The following is an 18,279-nucleotide window of genomic DNA, read 5'->3' as shown; positions in this document are numbered from 1 at the left end:
ACAAAGCACAGGAGGACAGCGTATGTAAAGGTAACATTTACTGAGAGATACAGAACTGAGTATTATGAAGGACATACATGGATGGAGACGGCAGCGACACCACTGCAGAGGGCTGCTGGACCCCCTTCCCAGCATGCTGGGGGAAGGAGCCGGACGCTGCCGGACAAGTAACACAATGGAGATAACTGTGGCATATGCATTTGTAACAAACAGACCATCATAACATACATTTCTATGGGATCACATCTAGTGATTATATAAATCCATATAGAGATCGCTGTATAAAAACTTTGTAAAAAATATCTTAAAAAAAGTGTAAAAATGTGCATTCAAAAGCACGGCCGACGCGGACAGCTGGGCTGTAAACATTATACTGAGAGTGTGCTTGTGGGGGGCGCCTGCGCCACCGAGCCCCGACAGGCCTGCCCACCAGACGGGGCCGCGTCAAGTGTTTGCGGTTCTTCGGTTGGGGTTTCCGTGCGGAGTGTGCGCCAGGAGCGGCGGCGGCCTCCGGGGACGGCTCCGGCACGCAGCGGGGCGGGAGTGCTGCAGGCACCGCTCCACTGTCCCGCCGCCATCCCTCCTGCCTGCAGGCCCCGCTCCCCACGGACACGCTGAGGGGCTGTGGGGAAGAGAGAAGGCGAAGCGGGAGCTCCTCCCATGCCTCCTCCTCTCCTCCTCCTCGCAGGACATGCCGCCGTGCCGTGGGTCCCCGGGGCCGCGAGCAGGCCGAAGGGCCGCGATGAGGTATCACAGAGAGGTTGCCCTCGCCCGCGCTGCTAGCCCTGCTCCCGGGTTCAGCCTCAGAGTAGACGGTTGACAGGTTCCCAATCTTCTCTGCCCCCAAATTTGTTTGGTCCATAGTTCCCAAGGAAGCCCACTGGGTCCTGGATGCACCAGGCCTCGGTGCACAGTTCTTCATACAGTACATACATTAGAGACCCTGGAAGACCCTGCGCCACTGTCTCCTCCTCCTGGCCCAGTGCCACCTTCACTTCTTCTCTAGCTGCTCCAGCAGCGGGTTGGCTTCGCTCTCGGGTGTCTTGATGCTGTCTGTCCGCACGATGCAGGTCGGACGGTGCCGGTTCAGCATCAGGATCAGCTGCTGCCTCTCTTGTTTCAGCTCTTCTATCTGGGCCTTCAGCTCCGCGTTCATGAGCTCCAGACGCTCAGACTCCTAACAGGGCAGAAACACAACTGCATGTGACTGCTCCAGTGGAACAGATGCAAGAAATATTTGTCCAAAAAGCCACCTCTGCTCAGCGCTGCTCCTCAGCCCTTGCCGCACAGGAGCAGCCTGAGGCCATGCTGAGATACCAGGTTCCTCCGGGCAGTTCCTACCCAACCCACAGCCAGCTCCTAGGGCTGCACCACAGCGAACACCCTGCCTGGCTGCTTTCCATGGGCTGGAAGGACACCAGGAAACAAACCTGCCTTTTTAAATTTTGAAAGGTTCATCCTGCTGTCAGCAAGGAGCTGCCTTTGTGAAATGGCTCCTTGTCCCAGCCGTGTCATTTGCCTGCATCCCCCCAGCCCTTACAGAAAAGCAGTAAGGTGGTGGGAGCGTTCTTCTGCCTTGGGGTCACGGCCAGAGGGCACCTGGCCTCTGAATGGGGAAACCTCCAGGAATCTGGGCAAAAGGCCCCTGTCCTGGGCCACATTCCCAAGGGTGCTCCTACTCCAGCACACAGACTGGCAGACTATCAGAGCCCTCTTTCCCCATGCCCAGAGCCCACCTCCAGGTCAGGGCACCCACCCGCTGCAGGAACTCTGTCCTCTCCTTCTTCTTGTTACGACATCGCGCTGCTGCTACCTTGTTTTTCTCCCGGCGCCTTTTCCTCCTCTCCTCTTCCTCATCAAGCTGCAACAAGACGGAGAAGCCCAGGTCAGAGCCATCAAGTGGAGGAGGCTGGGAGCCCCTGGCAGCCCCACTGCCGCCCTCACCAGTGGTCACCAGTGACGTGGTCTAACCCTTACAAGGAACCAAACACATCGCCGCCACAGCCTCTAACGTTGATGTGCCTTCAATGCCGGGGCCAAGCCACCGGGCCACCCCAGTAAGGTGGGGACAGGTGCTGCATCTCCGATAAGGACACGGGACACAGCAGTGCCGGTGCTGTTTGCCGTGACTCAGTCGCTCTCTGCTATCTGATTCAAACCGCACAGACCAGGCTAATAAGCCCTATGGGCTGGAAACCCATAATCAAAGTATTTAGGGATATTTACTACAAAGCCTGTGTAAGTGGCCTGTGGCACGCTTACAGCCGAGAACCCAAACCAGTTCCTTCTCCAGAGAACTGTGAGTGCTGGAAAGCCCTGCGAGCTCAGTATCCAGGTGACACCTTGCAGCAGAGCTGTGGGAGAAAAGACCCTTTGGGCCTTTAAGACCCACAAACAATAACCATGAACATCTGGCCTGGTACTCTGATGATTGAGATGTCAGACCGAACTGCCTTATTCCTATCAGCTGACAGCATACATCTTTTCAAATACAGTGGCAGCAACATTTACTTTATGATCACTTCCACAGTCTACTTGCACCTTCTTCAAGGGCAACTCCAGCCTGCCAAGGCGGCCACATCCTTCCCTTCGTACTTCCCCAGGCCAGCGTGGTCGAGGGACGTATCTCCCAGACAAGCCTCTCGCAGCACACACCATCTGATCAGCCTCGCTGCTCTCACACCCGGGCTTAGGGACCTCATAAGGAGCCAAGAGATCTCCAGCACCACGGGCACGAAGTGGTGGTGGGCGTGGGGACCACCTGAGTATCCTAGACATAGATACATCAGTGGTGCCTGCAGGAAACGAAGGCCACAGGTGCCACCACCCACAGCAAATTGCACAAGCTGCTACCATTTACAGAACCAAAATTCCTCTAATCAAAACATCCCAACGTGATGTGCAAGGACAGAATGAAACATTGACTGGGCAGAGTTAAGTAAGCTGTATGTCTAGTATTTGGAGGACAATGTCCAAGTTTTATAGCACTAACAGCTTTTGCATCTTCTCTATGTTATTTCCCAAGCATTATACCAAATTTGTGATTTTAAATGGGAGTAAAATATCAAGCAAAGGCAGCACAAGCTACGCAGACTTCCCACAGTGCCAGGCTGCAACCATCCCTCTGCCACAGCAGCTCTATACTTAGCAGAACCAGGATGGGATCTGCACCGACGGCCCCATGTCCCACCAGCTGCCAGCTCTCACTACATGCACACAATGCAGATGTGGTGGGCATTTGTAGAAGTGACCAGGCAGGCTCTAACTCTGTGCTCTGCTGCCTTTTCCCGGAAGAACAGCGACAGCACCAGCCTCACTGTCTCCCTGTGAACTGCCTGACACATTGCCATGCTTAGTTGCTCTTCTCAGTTGGGGTCAAAGAATAAGCGTCCCTTCCCTGTCCCCTTCAGCTTCCCCTACACCCACAGAGGGCCAGGGAAGGGCCATGCCCTTTAGATGGTGCCTACAGGTGCTCAGGGAGAGTGGCTCAGCACAGATAGCAGCAGCCTGAACTCTTGGCTCTGCTTTTTGTTGTCCTACAGCTCCTGCCACTTCAGGAAAGCAGCTTATCTCCTTTCTGCCTCTGTTTCAGTTCAGAAAGGTGACATGGCCCTGGTGCTGGGGGTTAGGACTCGGCTCTGTTACAGGCACGAGGGATGGTAACAGTGCCTCCACCACCCGCTACGTGGGCTTTGTGTGCGCTGCCATGGACAGATACCCCTGTGCCAGGGGAAAAGCTGCCTGTTCCCCGGCTCTGCACAACACATGGCACGCCAGCGCCCAGCCTCCTCAGGCTCCATCTCCCTGCAAGAGGAAAGCAGCTGCAGGCTGCATTGCAAAATTACGCGTGGGTTGCTTCTTGGCTACTCACGGAATAAGCAGCTACTGCTTCAGCTCTCCCAGGCTTTTGCTGCAAAGCCCATGCCAGAGGCAGCTCCATTTGCCATCCTCAACTCCTTGGCTCCACAGGCCGTGCAAGAGAGGAAGAGGCTGCAGGGGAGGCAGCCATCTGGGGGCTGCTGGTGGGGTTCCCCTCGTCTTTCCTCCACATTTCCCTGGAACCTGCAGATCAAGCTGCTACAGAAGTAGCAGACCAGGAGCTTGGGACCACATTTGGCTTTAGATACCAACTCATAACTGCTTTGCCCATGGAGGGACCAATGCCTTCAGCACCTCCCAGGTCTTCTGCTGGCTTCCCACAGCTCCCAGTCCCCAGCTCCATCGTTATGGAGCTGCCAAGCCCCTTCCCCGGTGGGCTCCAGCCGGCTCCCAGCACGGTGTGAGCTGGCAGGACACCACTGGACACAGGGCTTCACTGAAAGGTGCCTGAGGGGCTTGACCACAGCGGTTCTCCCAGCAGGAGTCCACCACAAGGGGTGGGTGTAAAGGATCAGGAACCCTCCCCATGGGTGGGCCTGGATGCTGCTGAGCATTTACCATAAGATTTGGGTGAAACCAAGTGTCAGCACTCATTTGGAGCTCCCTGGGGCTGCTGCTTCATCTGCTTCAGCTCACAGCTCACCACGGACAGCCTCTCACACAGCCAGCACCTCTGCACTGACACCCCTGACAACGCACAACGCGCCATCCTCACACGGCGCTGTCTGAAGAATTCTCCAGCAGGAGCAAGAGGACGGTTCAGTAGGGTTGTTCACCGAACAGTCCTTCTGACAGAAGCCACCACTCTCACCACTTTGGGGCCTCACATTGATGGACTTCCAGCTCCGTTTGCTGGCACTGCTTGATGCAAACAGCACCAGTACAGCAAGGTTCAAGGAGCCAGCCAAAACATGAGGCAAGCACACAAGGAAAACGCCGTGCAAGTGTCTCCCAAGCCCCTGTAACACAATCGTGACGTGACAGCCCGTGGGACCGAGCAGCAGCCGCCCACCATCCCCTCGCCAGGAGCCCCGAGACGAAGCCGAGGCCCCGAGCAGCGGCTGTGCCAGACCCAGCTCCTCAAAGGGGGCTCGAGTTTAGCCGGCTGCCAAAAGCTGTGAGGGACCGGTCACGTCTGAGACACCATGGCAGGGACAGGGAGGAGGCAGCCAGCAGTGCAGCCGCCAGCAGGCAGCGTGACACGCTGGTTAACCACGCTGCCGACCTCGCTGGCAGGCCGCCCGGGCACAGAGCGACCTGGGCAGCGGTAGGGAACAGCCCCTGCGCCACCAGCGGGGCCGCCCACAGCCAGCAGCCCCCAGACTCACCTCACTTTTCACGGGCTGGGGCCTCTTCCCAAGCTTCACCTCCAGGAAGTGGAGCGGCGAGATCATGGCCCCGATGTTGCGGATGTCGGCGTACTTCAGCTCCTCGGCGGTCAGGGCGGTGCCAGGCAGTCCCGTCAAGGGGCCGAGCCCAGGCAGCGCGCCGGCCGTCAGCGACGGGTCGGGGATCTGCCCTGGCATCATAGCAGGGGACACGGCTCCGCGGGCTGCAGAGAGAGAGACACGGCCCGTTACTGCCCGCTCGCAACGTGGCACAAAGCCAGCCGACTCCACAGGCCCACGTAAAGCTGCCGCTCTCCCCCAGGGATGGCAAAGGCAAGGACTGAGCAGAAGTTGGGTGGCAGAAACCAAAATACACAAATCCTGCTGGGATCCACTGGCCTGTAGGTCAGGAAGAAGAAGAGACCTGAGCGGCACAGCACCAGAGAAACAGGAGCTCGGTACAGGGACTGACAGGATCAACAGCGATGTGGTCCCACGGGCTGTTGGTCTTGGCACACCTTTCTCTGGAGTGCCGAAGATCAAGGTTTGCTCTTACTGAGTTTTGATTAACGCGTAGGTATTAGGACGAGAAGAAAACAGCATTGTGAGGGCCGCACCGTGCCTCAGGCTGGCTGCCTGCTGGGCAGGCTGAGCCTGCTGACCGGGGTCGGGGCGCAGCACACGGGGACTGAGGATAAAACAATGAAAAGCTGCTGAGGGAGAAACCTGCCACTGAACAAACATCTCCCAGCACAAACACGAGGAAACAAAGGCTGGAGGGGAGGGGAAGCGGAGCAACGTGCAAAAGGCTTCTGCTATCAGGAGAGAAAAAAAAAATTGGAGCTTGAGAGAGAATAAGATTGGGACAAGCTTTGGCAAGTCGCTTATAGGCAGAAGAAAGGGAGTTACCAGGAAACGTGCAGAACAACTGGCTAAGAGATACAGAAATAAAGTTAGACCTAAACTGAGAAGCCTGTAGAGCTGGCGCTGTCCTATCAGCCAAAAAGCAGAGGGAGCAGGTGGCTGTCAGCTACCACATAAGCACGTCTCTGCTTGCGTAACAGCCCTGGGACACTCTCTAGCGACCCAGTTACAACACGCGGAGTCACCTTCTGTCCACGCAGCCACCATCCCCCCCACCCCGAACACAACCACACGTCGCTGCGCCGCTCTGCCCAGCCGGACCGGTCCCAGCACCCACGGGGAGCCCAGGGGCGGCCAGCCCATCCCAACCCGTGTCAGGAGGCACCCCAAAGGGGAGAGGGGCTGCAAGCTGGCAGCACCCGCTGCCGGAGCCAGGAGACGCATGAGGTGAGGGGTAACGTGTGCTCGCCCTGCTCCTTCCCAAGCATCCACTCTCTCACGCTGAGAGACAGGGCAAGGGGTGTTGCAGATTTTTGGTCCAGGCGGTACGGCTGTGCTAAGTGCAGGCACACAGACGTTAACAAGCCAGCTGCCACGGCTGCCCAGTACTAGCCATCCCAGGTGACAGATCTGTCACCACCAGACTGCGAACGTGCGCAGAGTCGAGCGTGGGATAGGAGCGACGGATCACTGAGTCGCACAGGGACCTCTAGAGGTCACCTAGTCCAACCCCCTGCTCACGCAGGGTCACCAAGTGCAAGTCAAAGTCTTAACCATGACAAGCAGAGAAGCTAAGGACTTCTTGGCACTGGCATGTCTCTCTGCCCAGGAGATTATTTGATGTGTTAGTTAATGTCAGGGAACAGGAGATGAGCAGTGAGGGGGAAGGAAAGCCAATCATACAGGTTAGTCCAGACCAGAGAGGCAAACAAAAGCTTCCACAGCTCCCAGCACGAGTGCTGTGCAAGCCGTCCTGATGTGACAGACCAAGGGATTTGCATCAGGGAGCACCTACAAGCTGCAATGTGCCGTGAGCTGCCATACACTCTAACCTGCCACCGAGACCCAGGTGTCAGTGTGAGCTGTCCCAAGGCAGAGTGTGCTCGGCAGACAGCAGTGGTAACCAGCAGGACTTGAGAAAGAGCGTGGAAAGCAAATGCAGCACCACCATGACCGTACAGAGGCAGCGACATGCAGTGAGCAGGAAGCAAGCCCTCTGCTGCGGTCATCTTTCAGGAGGAGAGACGAGAAAGGGGAGGGCAAGCCAGAGCTCACAGTGCTGGTATGCGGGGGGAGGATGCTGGGCTGGGGGGAGATGACCTGCACAAGGACATAGCAGCCTGAAAAGGAGCAAAGACAGGAGAGATGAGTAACTTCTGAAGGGAAGTGATGCTACCTGATGAAATGGACTCCTGCCCGTCTGACGATAAAAGGGAAAAAATTTGGTAGTGACACTTGACCTCAGAAGAGACCACACGTCAACTCAGTGAGATTGCAGAGCACTAAAACAATGCAAAGCGTTTATTCTCCCAGAGCAATCCCCAAAGCGGACAGCTGTAGCTCCACGTTGCGGAGGTTGCGCTGCATGGTGCCAGCAGTGCTCTGAGGCTGCAGCCACCTCCCTTCCCTGCCGTCCAGGCCTTACACAGCAAAGATACCCAGAAACCAGGCACCGTCCTGCCCTAGGCTATGCTCCAGTTCGGAAAACACAAGCAGGTATTGCCTAAATCCCTACCATCTTCCTTAGAAACTGTCCCACCCCACAGGGCAGTGCCTGGCCAGTGAGGTGGCACGGCAAAGGGGAGGGGACCTTCCCCGGACACATTGCCACAGGATAGAGCAGCGGAGTTATCTCACACTGCCGTGTGGGGATAACTGCATGCACTGCATCACGAGCCCATTCCCAGCCACCACCAGTGAGGTGACACACGGTGGCACTGGGAAGAGGCCCGCTGACAGCACCGCAGCCGGGGCCAGCTCCTGCACACCCCCAGCAGCAGCCCCATGGACATCCACCCCCAGCTTGAACAGCCGGGGCATAATGAAACACTAGGACTCCGTGGCAGAGGTATACGAACACCCTGAAGCCTCCTTCCTGCAAATACTGTGAGCTGCACTGGCACACACTAATTTGGGGCCTTGGCCCACCCTTTCGTATGGTTCAGGCTGGGACCTGACTCGAGCCCACTGCTGGATGCTTAAATTCATTTTTGATTTGGGGAACCTGGTTTTAACTCACTGTTTTACATCACGACAGCAACTGTACCTATGTGCCGGGCTGGACAGTCCAGGTACTCAGCTACAGAGAATTCATGGTCAATATAATTTATGAAATAAGGAGGGAAAAGAATTTTTTTTTCCTCCAGGCTATGGGACTACCTGACCACTGAGTGCCACCCTGCACTCCAGCTCTGAGTAGCTACCCAGGGAAAGCTTGCCAAGGATTTGAGAAAACGTTGTGCTTTATCTCATCCACCTTTTCCCTCTGCATCTTTGGTCTGGTGGCTTAATGTGCCTTGAAGGAGCCTGAGTGAAGGAGCTGTCCCAGTACCTATTTTGCTCTGTAAACTTATCCTGAGCCCAGTTACTGCATGGGCAAGCCCACATCACACATGCATCAGCTTAAACTAAATCTAAAGCAGTTCAAACCAAAGCACGAGGAGCCACCTGGAAGAAGGTGAGCCTGCACATTAGGACGAGCTGAGAATTAGGCAGAAGGAAGGCTCCTCCAAATGAGGTCCTGCTCAGGGGTCAGGAAGCTCAGGAGCACACCGAGAACTGCCAAGAGTCAAGTTGTTAGACCTTGGAGGGGAATGTAAACCATTTCCAGCAGAGCTGTAACCGCAAGAACAAGGGAATGAGGAGAGATGCCGCCCCTCTCAGAGCAGGGTGCAGGGAGCATTAATCTAGCCCAGTCCCTGAAGCGCCACAGCCGCAGGCACCATCACTGCCGATCACAGGGACTCTCATGTCCAACTACTTCTGTTCCCAGGTACCCAAGACCCAAATACTTTCACCTGCTTTCCTGCATAACACTACAGGTAAGAAATTGTACTTTGATCATGTTAAAAATGCCAAAGTATGTCACTTTATTTAATATTTAGCCTTATTCCTGAGGCCATTACTCTGGAAGACACCAACATGCCTGCCTAGAGCTCCAGCATATTTCTACCACATTTGCACATTAGGGCAGAAATAACTTTGAGGTGCAAGATCTGAGTTTGACCTTTAAGTTGCAGCTTTTCAATAGCCAGATCTTGCTGGAAGTGGTGAATACAGCTGGTGCATTGCCAATTTGTAATTCCTCCCTGGATATTCCCTTGCAGTGTTTGTTATTTCTAAGGAACGGGAACCAACTCACCTCTGATTCCTTCGCTTTCTAACACCATGCTTTAGCTAGAATTCTTATTAGATTTGTTCTTTTCATAGCTGGTTATTAACACAAACTTTTTTTTTCTCTTCAGCGCCAGGCAGTCTTTCAGTGACTCCTTACATGAGCTGAAAGAAGTTGCATCTTCAGTAAAACCTAGCTTTCCGGTGTCCTACTGCAGAACCACACAATCCCTGCATTGTATCAGCTATGCTTCTTCACATAACGAAGCCAACAGCAAAGCAAAGCAGTAAGGGGAAAGAGAATGTGTAGTCTTCCATCTGACACTGGTATCTGCATGACGCCAGCTGCTCCAGTTTACATTCCCTGTAGCTGTGCGTTCTGCACTGACGCTATTCATCATTTTGTGCCACAACATCTCAAGATGCTCCACAGTGAATTATGAGACAGAGGAGGCTTTCTTAAAACTTCAGCTCAGCGATGCACAGCTTGTGTCATTCAATGCTCTCTTCAGCAACTAACCTTACAGCAAAAGTCTGGTCAACACGTGATTTCACGGGTCAAAACCCAGTTTGTACTTCTTCAGCTTTGCTCCTACCCTCCCCTTGTTCTGGGTAAGCACTGGAACACAAGACTTGACCTTTTGCCAAAATGTCTGTAAACCCTCCTAATTATTGCAGTCACTTTTGCATCCTCGCTCTGGAACTGCAGGTCTCAGACCTGCAGTCTGCTGGCAAGCTCAGTTATTTTATCTGCAGTCTCATCTCCAAAAAGCTGACAACAGTACGGCTTCCTTTTCTCACCTTTTTGCTGCATCTTTCACAGCAGTGACGAGTGGTTCTGTCCTTTGTCCCCCAACCACGTCTTTATGGTCAATGGTCTGTGACACTGGCTCACTTAATGTTTTATCAAAGACAGCATGGAGTACTCCTTGTTTTTCTCCTGTTGCTGGGGTCTGCTCTTTTCCAGAGCCAGCTGCCTAGTGGGAAGAAGCTTTACTGAGCTGTTACTGACCCACACATTTGCTCAGCTTCGCTGTCCCTGCATATGCTCCTGTTCATTTTCTTACACTTTGTCTTTATTTCCTCGTGGTTTTGTTGTTGTTGTTGCTTTGTTTTCCATACTGACTTTGCTGTTGCTTTTTCTGGGGACTCTGAGTTCATTGTTGTTTTTTTTCCTTTTTCTGAGGTAGCTGATGTTTGCGCAGCAGTTACTGCATAAATCTAACGTGCGTAGGCATAATCCACGTAGCCCAGGGTCCCTGGGGGCTTGTATTCTGGTTGCTAGCCTATATTCATGCCCCTCCTGCCACCTCTTCAGTGCTATTCTTACCCACAGACTAAAACCAGCACAGGAATGCCTACCTGTGCTGAAGTCACACATTCATTTCCCTGTGCAGAAGCTCCCTTAGTTTGTACCTGCTGTTCCCCCAGGAGCATCCTCTGCATCCTCACTTAGCCCAGTGCGCCGTTTGCTTCTTTATAAGCCAGATGCAGTTGCTGCTTTGTCAACAGCACCATCCTACAGCGAAGACCACAACATCTCAAAGCAGCTTCTGACAGACACCCTTCACTTCACTCTAAATTGCCATTGCTGCCTTATCTGTGCTGTCAGCTTCCTTGGTGAGAGTGGGAGCTGTTTACAACCTTATTTTCAGTTTCTGGTTAAAGTGCTGGCTATAAATCACGGTTTCTTCCAGCACAAGCTCTGTCACACGCTCTGACATCTGCAGTGGTTGACCCCAGCACCCTTCCGATGCTCAGAGAGACCGTCTGGCACCTATTGCCAGCCAGGGGGGTTTGCTACTGTAAATATCCGCCTGTCTCTCTTTTTTTCCAGGCTAACAAGCAGTGCCATAAGGCAGTCTGTCCCGGCAGCCCTTCTCCACGCTGCCTGCAGAACCAAGGCCCTGCCTGCCTGTTGTTCTGCCACACCAGGCCCGACCTGGGTGCCTGCCATTACTTGTCAGCTGCCACGCATCGGAGCGCTGCCAAAGCCTGCAACCTACCGTACGAAGCTATCTTTGATCTCTTCATCAGTACGTTAGCACTTAGCATACTGTTGCCATTTGTTCGTGCAGTCCTGGAGCCCTGGGCTCTAAGTCAGCCCATCATCTGTTCATGGCCAACAAGCAAGAATTCTGCTTTGGAGATCAGAAGTAACACTGCCATCCATGAGAAGCTAATTTTGGTCCCTTAGAATTTATTACAGCTTAACCATCCTTTTTTACTTTTGTTTTTAGCTCCTGGCTATCAGGTTTGCTCAGTCTGTATGCTCTACACCGCATCTTTCCAGTTCCTTCTCATTGGCAGAAGGATGATTTATATGAAAGCCCTTTCCTGACATGCCCGACTTCTCATGCCTCAAGAATGTAACTTTCTAAACAAAGACAGGGCAATTGGCTATCACTTGTTTTCTGAAGCACGGAGCCACTTGCTTTCTCCCCATCTGGACTTTTCTGGCTGGGGGGCTGCGGGTCAGTGGAGCCCACAAACATTATTCCACGTCAAGGTTCAGCACCCCACGAACGCTGTGTTAACAACACCACGCTGAAGGCAGAAAGCCACACCTCGTATGCCCAGTGCCAAAAGTACCTGAACATGCAATAACTTTTTTTTTTCCCCTGTTTTCTAAAATGTGTTATGCTCCCATTCCCAGGCAGCAGCCACCAGCTCTAAACGCCAGATGCACCTAGTTGGAAGTAGCTCCTTACAGCAGGTCACTCTGTAACCTATCCAGCTTCTTCTGCTCTGTATTTTTAAGAGCAGTTACTTCCAGTGCCAAAGGCCACGCCGATCAGTATCAAAGTTATTTGCCAACCATCAAAACACAGCAACAGCCGAGCCCTTTGGTTGTAACCCGTCCTTCAGATACCCGTGCAGCAGCGCTGGCAAACATGGACTTTAACATGCGCTGTGCATTTATTCATTCATCTGCTGAACCCGTGGGCGCGCAGCCCAACACCTGCGGTGCACTGAGGCGCTGTAGTGACACCCACTGGGATTAAACTGTGCATGCCCCTCCTTCAGCAAGGACGCAGTACTGCTTAGTGCTACATGGCATTTGGGGAGGTTGCCCCTTGTCTAAAGACCAGTTTAAGGTCTCACCGCGTGGCTTACCAGGTGTGCTGAGCTGCCGCGTGCCACCTCTGCATGGCAGACACCACGGAGCCTCACTTACTGCCACTCCACTTCCATCCCATGAGGTTTGCAGCCAGCTCCTGCAACCAAGGGCAAAGAAGAGCCCTTCCCACAGCCACCCCCAGCTGCCCCCCTGTTCCTTCTCTCCCATGGGCAACGCAGTGGACAAAGAGCTGCCGGGTTTGTGAGCACCCTTCCACATAGTGTCCCGGCCCAGGTCCCTGAGCTCCACCAAGAGGGCTGCAGGGCCACGATGCTGAAGAGAGGAAGGAGCTCTGGAGGAGGAGATCCTCAGGAGATGGAAGTCTAGACTGATTTCTTGAGTGGGAGCAGCCTGGCTCAGCCCTGGATGTCTGGTTTCACACAGATGGCAGGAAGAACGCCCGAGCCGCTCACAGCGAGAAGGCTGCGAGGAGCACTCAGAGCAGGAACGCGGACAGCCCTGCTGCTTCCCTCCTCTCCTCCACCAGGGAGGCACCCAGCTCCTGACGCTGCACCCAAGGGGCAGCCCACAGCAGGCAGCCTCCCCGGGGCACACGTGCAGCCCCCGCCAGCTGAGTGGCGCCACCACACGCCTGCCTGTCTGCTGCTTTGGATTCTTATTGCCATTACGAGAAGGCAAGAAATCAGTCCTCAGCTTTAGAAATAACCCCCCCTTTGCCATCAGCAAAGCAGTCAGCTCACAGTCCTCCTCCTTCCCCCAGCATTTTCCCCCGTGCCTTCGCAGGGCAGCAAAAAGCTCCAGTTTAGCACCACACTACCCCTAGCACTGCAATGCAGCACCTTCAAGCAACCTGTAACAGCAGGGGTCTGTACAGCACCCAGCATAGCCAAGGCTCCTCGCAGCTACTGCATTAAGAGATTGCCGTTAATTACGGCTTTGGCATGGAGCGTGGCAGACATTTAATAACGCTGCACCACTCACCGGACGGCAGCACAGAACAGGAAGGTAGCAGCGACCCTATTCCTGCCCACAGCAGTTCAGATGGACTTGGGGAGGAGGGAATGTGCTGATCTGAGCTAGGCTGCAGCTCAGGCACTGAGGTTAACAACTGACTTGTTAAAATCCCCCAGGACCTTCCACGGCCGCATGTGGTCAGGGCTGGAATCTTCTTCAAGAAGACAGCCCTCCCCTGGCACAGAGCTCCAACCTCAGGGGCAAGGGTGGCCTCAGAGATGAGAGGCCCCCCTACAAACTCCTCAGAATTGTGCCCTGAATGCCAGGGTCATCCACAAAGACCTCTAAGCCATATAAAGACCAGCTCTGGCTAGCTTGCAGCAGCCCCGCTCAGCTGAGAGGCCCATACAGACCTTCAGCTCCCAGGCTGCATGCTAAATAGCCTGCAGGGTTTGGACTGACGCTCTGGGCAGTCCATGCAATGGAGAAACCCATGCCAGCAGCCAAAGGCAGATGGCACCAGGCTTGCCGTGCCCGCTCCTTGCCACACGGGCACTGCGGGACACGTGCAGGCTGCCACACACCACGGCTTGTTCTTGGGGGAGCTGGGGCCAGGTCAACGGGGCACGGCCCACCGCAGTGAAAGGAGTTTCTGGGCAGCTTCAGGCTCTCAAGACACTGCGTGCTGCCCACTACCTGACCAGGCAGAGCAGATGAAGTAGCAAACGCCAGCACGGGGAAGGAGAGCGCACGGCAGATGCTCGGCGCTGCCCGCTCTCGCACAGCCCAGCTGGGCACGCTGCTGAGGTGGAGGGGATATCTACTCCTCCTCGGCCAGGGCCAGAGCAGAGACCTTGGCATCCTGTAAGGAGGGAAGTGCTCAGCTGTAACGAGGAGGGAGAAGCAGCCGCAGTGGGCAGAGGGAGCAGCAACCTGCCGTGAGCTCCGGCCGCCCCGAGAAATGGCAGAGACCCGAGGAGCGCAGCAGCCAATCTCCGCCTGACATAGGAACGGCTCCGACGGCAGCTCCCGCACCCACCCACTCGTCCCCCAGATGGGCAGGCTTCTTTTCTTCCCTTTTTGAATCACCAGGAGTCATCCTAAGGATGTGAACTCCAACAATTGGCATTCCCAGATGTCCCCGTGAAAGCGGTAACCGCCAAATTCCCAGCGCGGGCTCCGGCACCGGCCTCCAGATAGAGTTTTTCATGCGAGTTCTCCTGAAACCAGCTAAAAAATCCTGCTCCGAGCTGCTGAAGCATTTGTTTCTGCTGAGCTCTCGGAGTCCAAACACACGCGCACACACACACAGTTTGGCAGTGGTTGTGTTCCAGGGCTGGTAATACAAGCCATGCAGCAGGCTGCCAAGACAAGCAACAGAACGAGCCAGGCCCCGTTTCATTGGCCACCATACGCTGCATATGGCCCTGGAAGCAGCCAGCGCAGTGTTCTCACCCTCCTTGAAGGCATAGGAGACCCTGTGTTTTCAAATACACCTCCACAGGGCCTTCATTAAAGGAAAATGGAAACATAATGTGGCTCTTGCTCTCTTGGTATTTCTCCCTTTCCCCCAGTTTGCTCTCAAACCTATTTCCCTACCATGGAAAAAAAAAAAAAAAGAAAAAAAAAGGCAAAGTGCCTCCCGGAGCAGCCCGTGCAGAAGAATGCAACTTCCACTCGGCCCCACGCCTGGCTGCCCCTGCGGGCTCGGCACGGGGCGGCGGGGGGTCCCGGGGGGCCCCTCTCCTCCCGGCACCCCGCACGCACCCCAGACCCCCGGCACGGGGAGCCCCGCAGCCCCCCACCTGCGCACCCCGCGGACAGGTGGAGCGCGGCTCGGCCGCCCCTCCCCGCAACCCCCCCGGCACCCCCAGAAGGACCGGGGGGCTCCGATCCGCTCCCCGGGGCCCTATCCCCGCACCCCCCAGCCCACCGCGGCGACCCCGGCCGCCTGTTCCCGGCCTCCCCCCGCCCCCCGCCGGCCCCGCCGCGCCCGCACCCACCGTGCACGGGGAGCGGGCCGCCGGGGTGCCCGCGGGGCCCGGCCGCAGGGGCCGGCAGCGGGCTGCGGGCTCAGCCCCGCCGCCGCCGCCGCCGCCCGGCTCGGCTCGGCTCGGCTCGGCTCGGCTCCGCTGCCCCGGCCGCCTCCCGCCGCTGCCGGTCCCCGCCGGGCCGCCTCGGCCCCCCGCCGCCCCGGTGCGCGCCTCCCGCGGGCTGTGGCGGGCGGCGGGGTGGGTTGCATCAGCCCCGGTTATATAGCGGCCCCTGGGCTGCGGGGAGGGGTCGGGAATGCGGAACCGGCCGGGCTGCCAGCGCCACACGTCAGGGAGGGCGGGCGGGCGAGCGGGGCCGCGGGGCGGGGAGCGCCGAGGTGGGGTGGCACCGGCACCGGCACCGGCACCGGCACCGGCACACCCCCCCCCGGCACCCCGCAGTGCCCGGCCGGGGAGGCGGAGGACAGCAAGGGCGGCCCTGGCGGCCCCCCAGCGGCCTCTCTCTCCCCCCTGCCCGGTCACAGCGGTGAAGCCCAGGGCTGCCGGCCCTGCACCCACCGGCCCCTCACCGGGATGAAGCTGGGGGAGAGGAAACTGAGGGGTTCGGGGAGCCCCCGCCCAGCTGCTTTGGGCTCCTTCCCGTCTTGTCGCTGGGGTGTCCCGGGGGGACGTTGCCCGAGGCACCTCCCCGGCCTCGTGCCCTAGCACTGAGATGGCAGGTGAAGACTGCGGGCTTCCTGATAACTTATTTGCATGGATTTGAATCGTTTCCTTCCTCTTTCCCTCTTAACATCGGCCCCTTCCCGCCTGCCAAAGTGTTGTGGAAGCGCAGCTCTGCAGGGCCGCGCAGGACCTGCTGCAGGTACTGGATGCGCCGCCGCCGCTGCTGCCACAGCAGCTCCGCTCCAGGACAAAACGCCTTTTCCTCTGGGAAGGAGAAACAGGGCAGCAGCTGGGGAAGCTGCCCCGCCGAGCCCCCACGAGTCCGCGCACAAAGTAAAGGGGGAAAGCGATGGGAGGTGTCCCCCAGAGGGGGTGAGCCACAGCGAGCAAACTCCTCGGACGCCTCTTGTGCGCCCGCGGGCCCCACGCGCAGGTCGTTGCAGACCGAGGAGTCTGTGACAGAGCTGGGCACTCCTGCCAGCTCCTTGCCCCGTCCTTCCCACCATCCACCCCACCTCGTTTTCCTCCTCCTGGCTCGCCAGCCATTGTTTCTTTCCAGCGTTCACAGAGTCCATTTCTTTTCACCGCTGGCAGTTCATGCTGTTCATCACCCGCAGGCTCCCACCACCCGTGCGGCCCCGCTCTCCCCACCTCTGTCTGAGCAGGAACAGGGCACCAGAGCCACCGTGTTCCACATGGGATGTTCCTTGCCCAAGCTTTCCCCCAGGACACAGCCTGGTTCTGCAGGACACCGCACGTGTGCCTTCCTCCCCACTCTCCTCGTGCTGGTAGCCTTTTATCTTTTTGTTTCCAGAGAGGCAGAACACTTTCTGCACACCTTTGCATCCAACCCCAACGTTTCATTAATCTTGGCACCTCATCCCAGGGGGGAGGGCGACGTGCACGCAGGAATGTATTTTTCCCATACACATTCCTTCCCCTTCCTATATCAGATAGGACAGATTTTTGCAGTGCCTTGAGCTGGAAGGAGCCCAGTGTGGTTGACAAACAATCTCTCTCCAGCAATTCACACGCAGCTGCCTTCAGGGCAGACCACAGCAGCTCCCCTGCAACTGCTGCATCCCAAGGGGAAGGAGAGGGAAAAGCACGGGGATTTCAGAGGAGGCTGATGGCCTGGCTGGGCCACCCAGGGCAGCACGGTTCCTCCTGCCCCTGGAGGCGGTGGGAAAGTGCCATTTCCCCCCCTCATTTTGGGGCTGGAAGACAGTTTCTTCAATTTTTCTAGTGGGCAGAGCTGAGACATCTCACTGCAGCACAGATATGTATGGCCCCAGCCTCGCGTGCTGGCCTCTTCATCGCTGCTCTTTCCCCCCAGCCAGCCCCGATTCCCTGATTCCCCTCTGCAGGTCCTGGTGGCAGCTGAGCCTCCGTCATGATGACAATCTGAGTTATTCCTGTGATTTTTTACTCTTAACTATTCAAGGGCTAGTTCCAGGGAAGCATCCTTGCCCAGGACAGTGCTTACGCACATGCTTAGAGGGACAAACTTGCATCATTCTTTCTCGAGTTGGGAACTCTCGTCTCACAGGGGAATTTTCCTCGTTCTTGCAGCCACTTGTGCTTGAACTGTTCTTTTCCCAAAGTGGGTTTTGCCTCATGTAAACACAAAACATGTTTACTTTTCAGATACGGTTTCACTTGGGCTAGAAAAGGCATAAGAATTCATTGAGAATTTGTGGCTTCAGTGGGTAAAAGTGAACAGCAAAGTCTCCGGCAAACAGACTGCTTGCCGAAGGATGCAGAGCGCTCGGGTAAACACGGCCGTCCTACCGGGGCTGGTCAGTCTTGCCACTGCTGTGGAAACATGTGCTGACAAAGACAAATTAACCAAGCGGGAATGGCAGCATCTGCAACGGAGACAGGAGAGGCTGGGGGAAAAAAAGCACAAGTTCCACTGCACGAAATATAAAAAGCTGTCAAGCACATCGCCGCTTGGAAGACGGCTTTCTCCTCACACGGAAGGGGCGATGTGCATATTTCTGTTCAAAATGAAGTGTGCAGAAGGTGAAGGCTCATGGGTGTGGAAACACAGCCCAGCAGCACAACACGGGGGCCAAAAAGTTATCAGGAACAGCGCGAACTCTAGAGCACAGCAGAGCTGCACCAGCACGGGGGGTTGATTGCAAAGGAGTCGCTCTCAGCCCCTGGGGAAATCTTTGCT

The 18,279-nt window shown here is 56.1% G+C and overlaps 1 protein-coding gene across 4 annotated transcripts; it reads right to left on the bottom strand.

Moving 5' to 3' along the window:
- Positions 1–24: 24 nt before the first annotated feature.
- Positions 25–15,663, bottom strand: JDP2 (Jun dimerization protein 2). Of its 4 annotated transcripts, none has more exons than XM_083839748.1 (4): positions 15,599–15,663; positions 5,208–5,458; positions 1,757–1,861; positions 25–1,177 (listed from the first exon to the last, which is right to left on the bottom strand). In XM_083839748.1, the coding sequence occupies exons 2-4, from the start codon at positions 5,406–5,408 to the stop codon at positions 992–994; spliced, it is 492 nt and encodes a 163-aa protein (XP_083695874.1). In that variant the 5' UTR covers positions 5,409–5,458; positions 15,599–15,663; the 3' UTR covers positions 25–991. The 4 variants fall into 4 exon arrangements, with proteins under 4 accessions (XP_083695874.1, XP_083695875.1, XP_083695877.1 ...); XM_083839749.1 differs by having other exon boundaries at positions 5,208–5,465; positions 15,609–15,660; XM_083839751.1 differs by having other exon boundaries at positions 5,208–5,431; positions 15,444–15,638.
- Between the last annotated feature and the right edge of the window lie 2,616 nt (positions 15,664–18,279).

Source organism: Anser anser (assembly GCF_964211835.1).
Source record: "Anser anser genome assembly, chromosome: 5".
NCBI lineage: Eukaryota > Metazoa > Chordata > Aves > Anseriformes > Anatidae > Anser > Anser anser.
This window is presented reverse-complemented; position numbering and strand designations above follow the sequence as displayed.

Excerpts from the sequence above, each read along its gene's own strand:
- JDP2 (XM_083839750.1), bottom strand. Across the intron at positions 1,862-5,207 it reads CCCAGCCCGTGAAAAGTGAG|CTTGATGAGGAAGAGGAGAG; the intron begins GTGAGTCTGGGG and ends GTCTTGTTGCAG. Across the intron at positions 1,178-1,756 it reads GGACAGAGTTCCTGCAGCGG|GAGTCTGAGCGTCTGGAGCT; the intron begins GTGGGTGCCCTG and ends CTGCCCTGTTAG.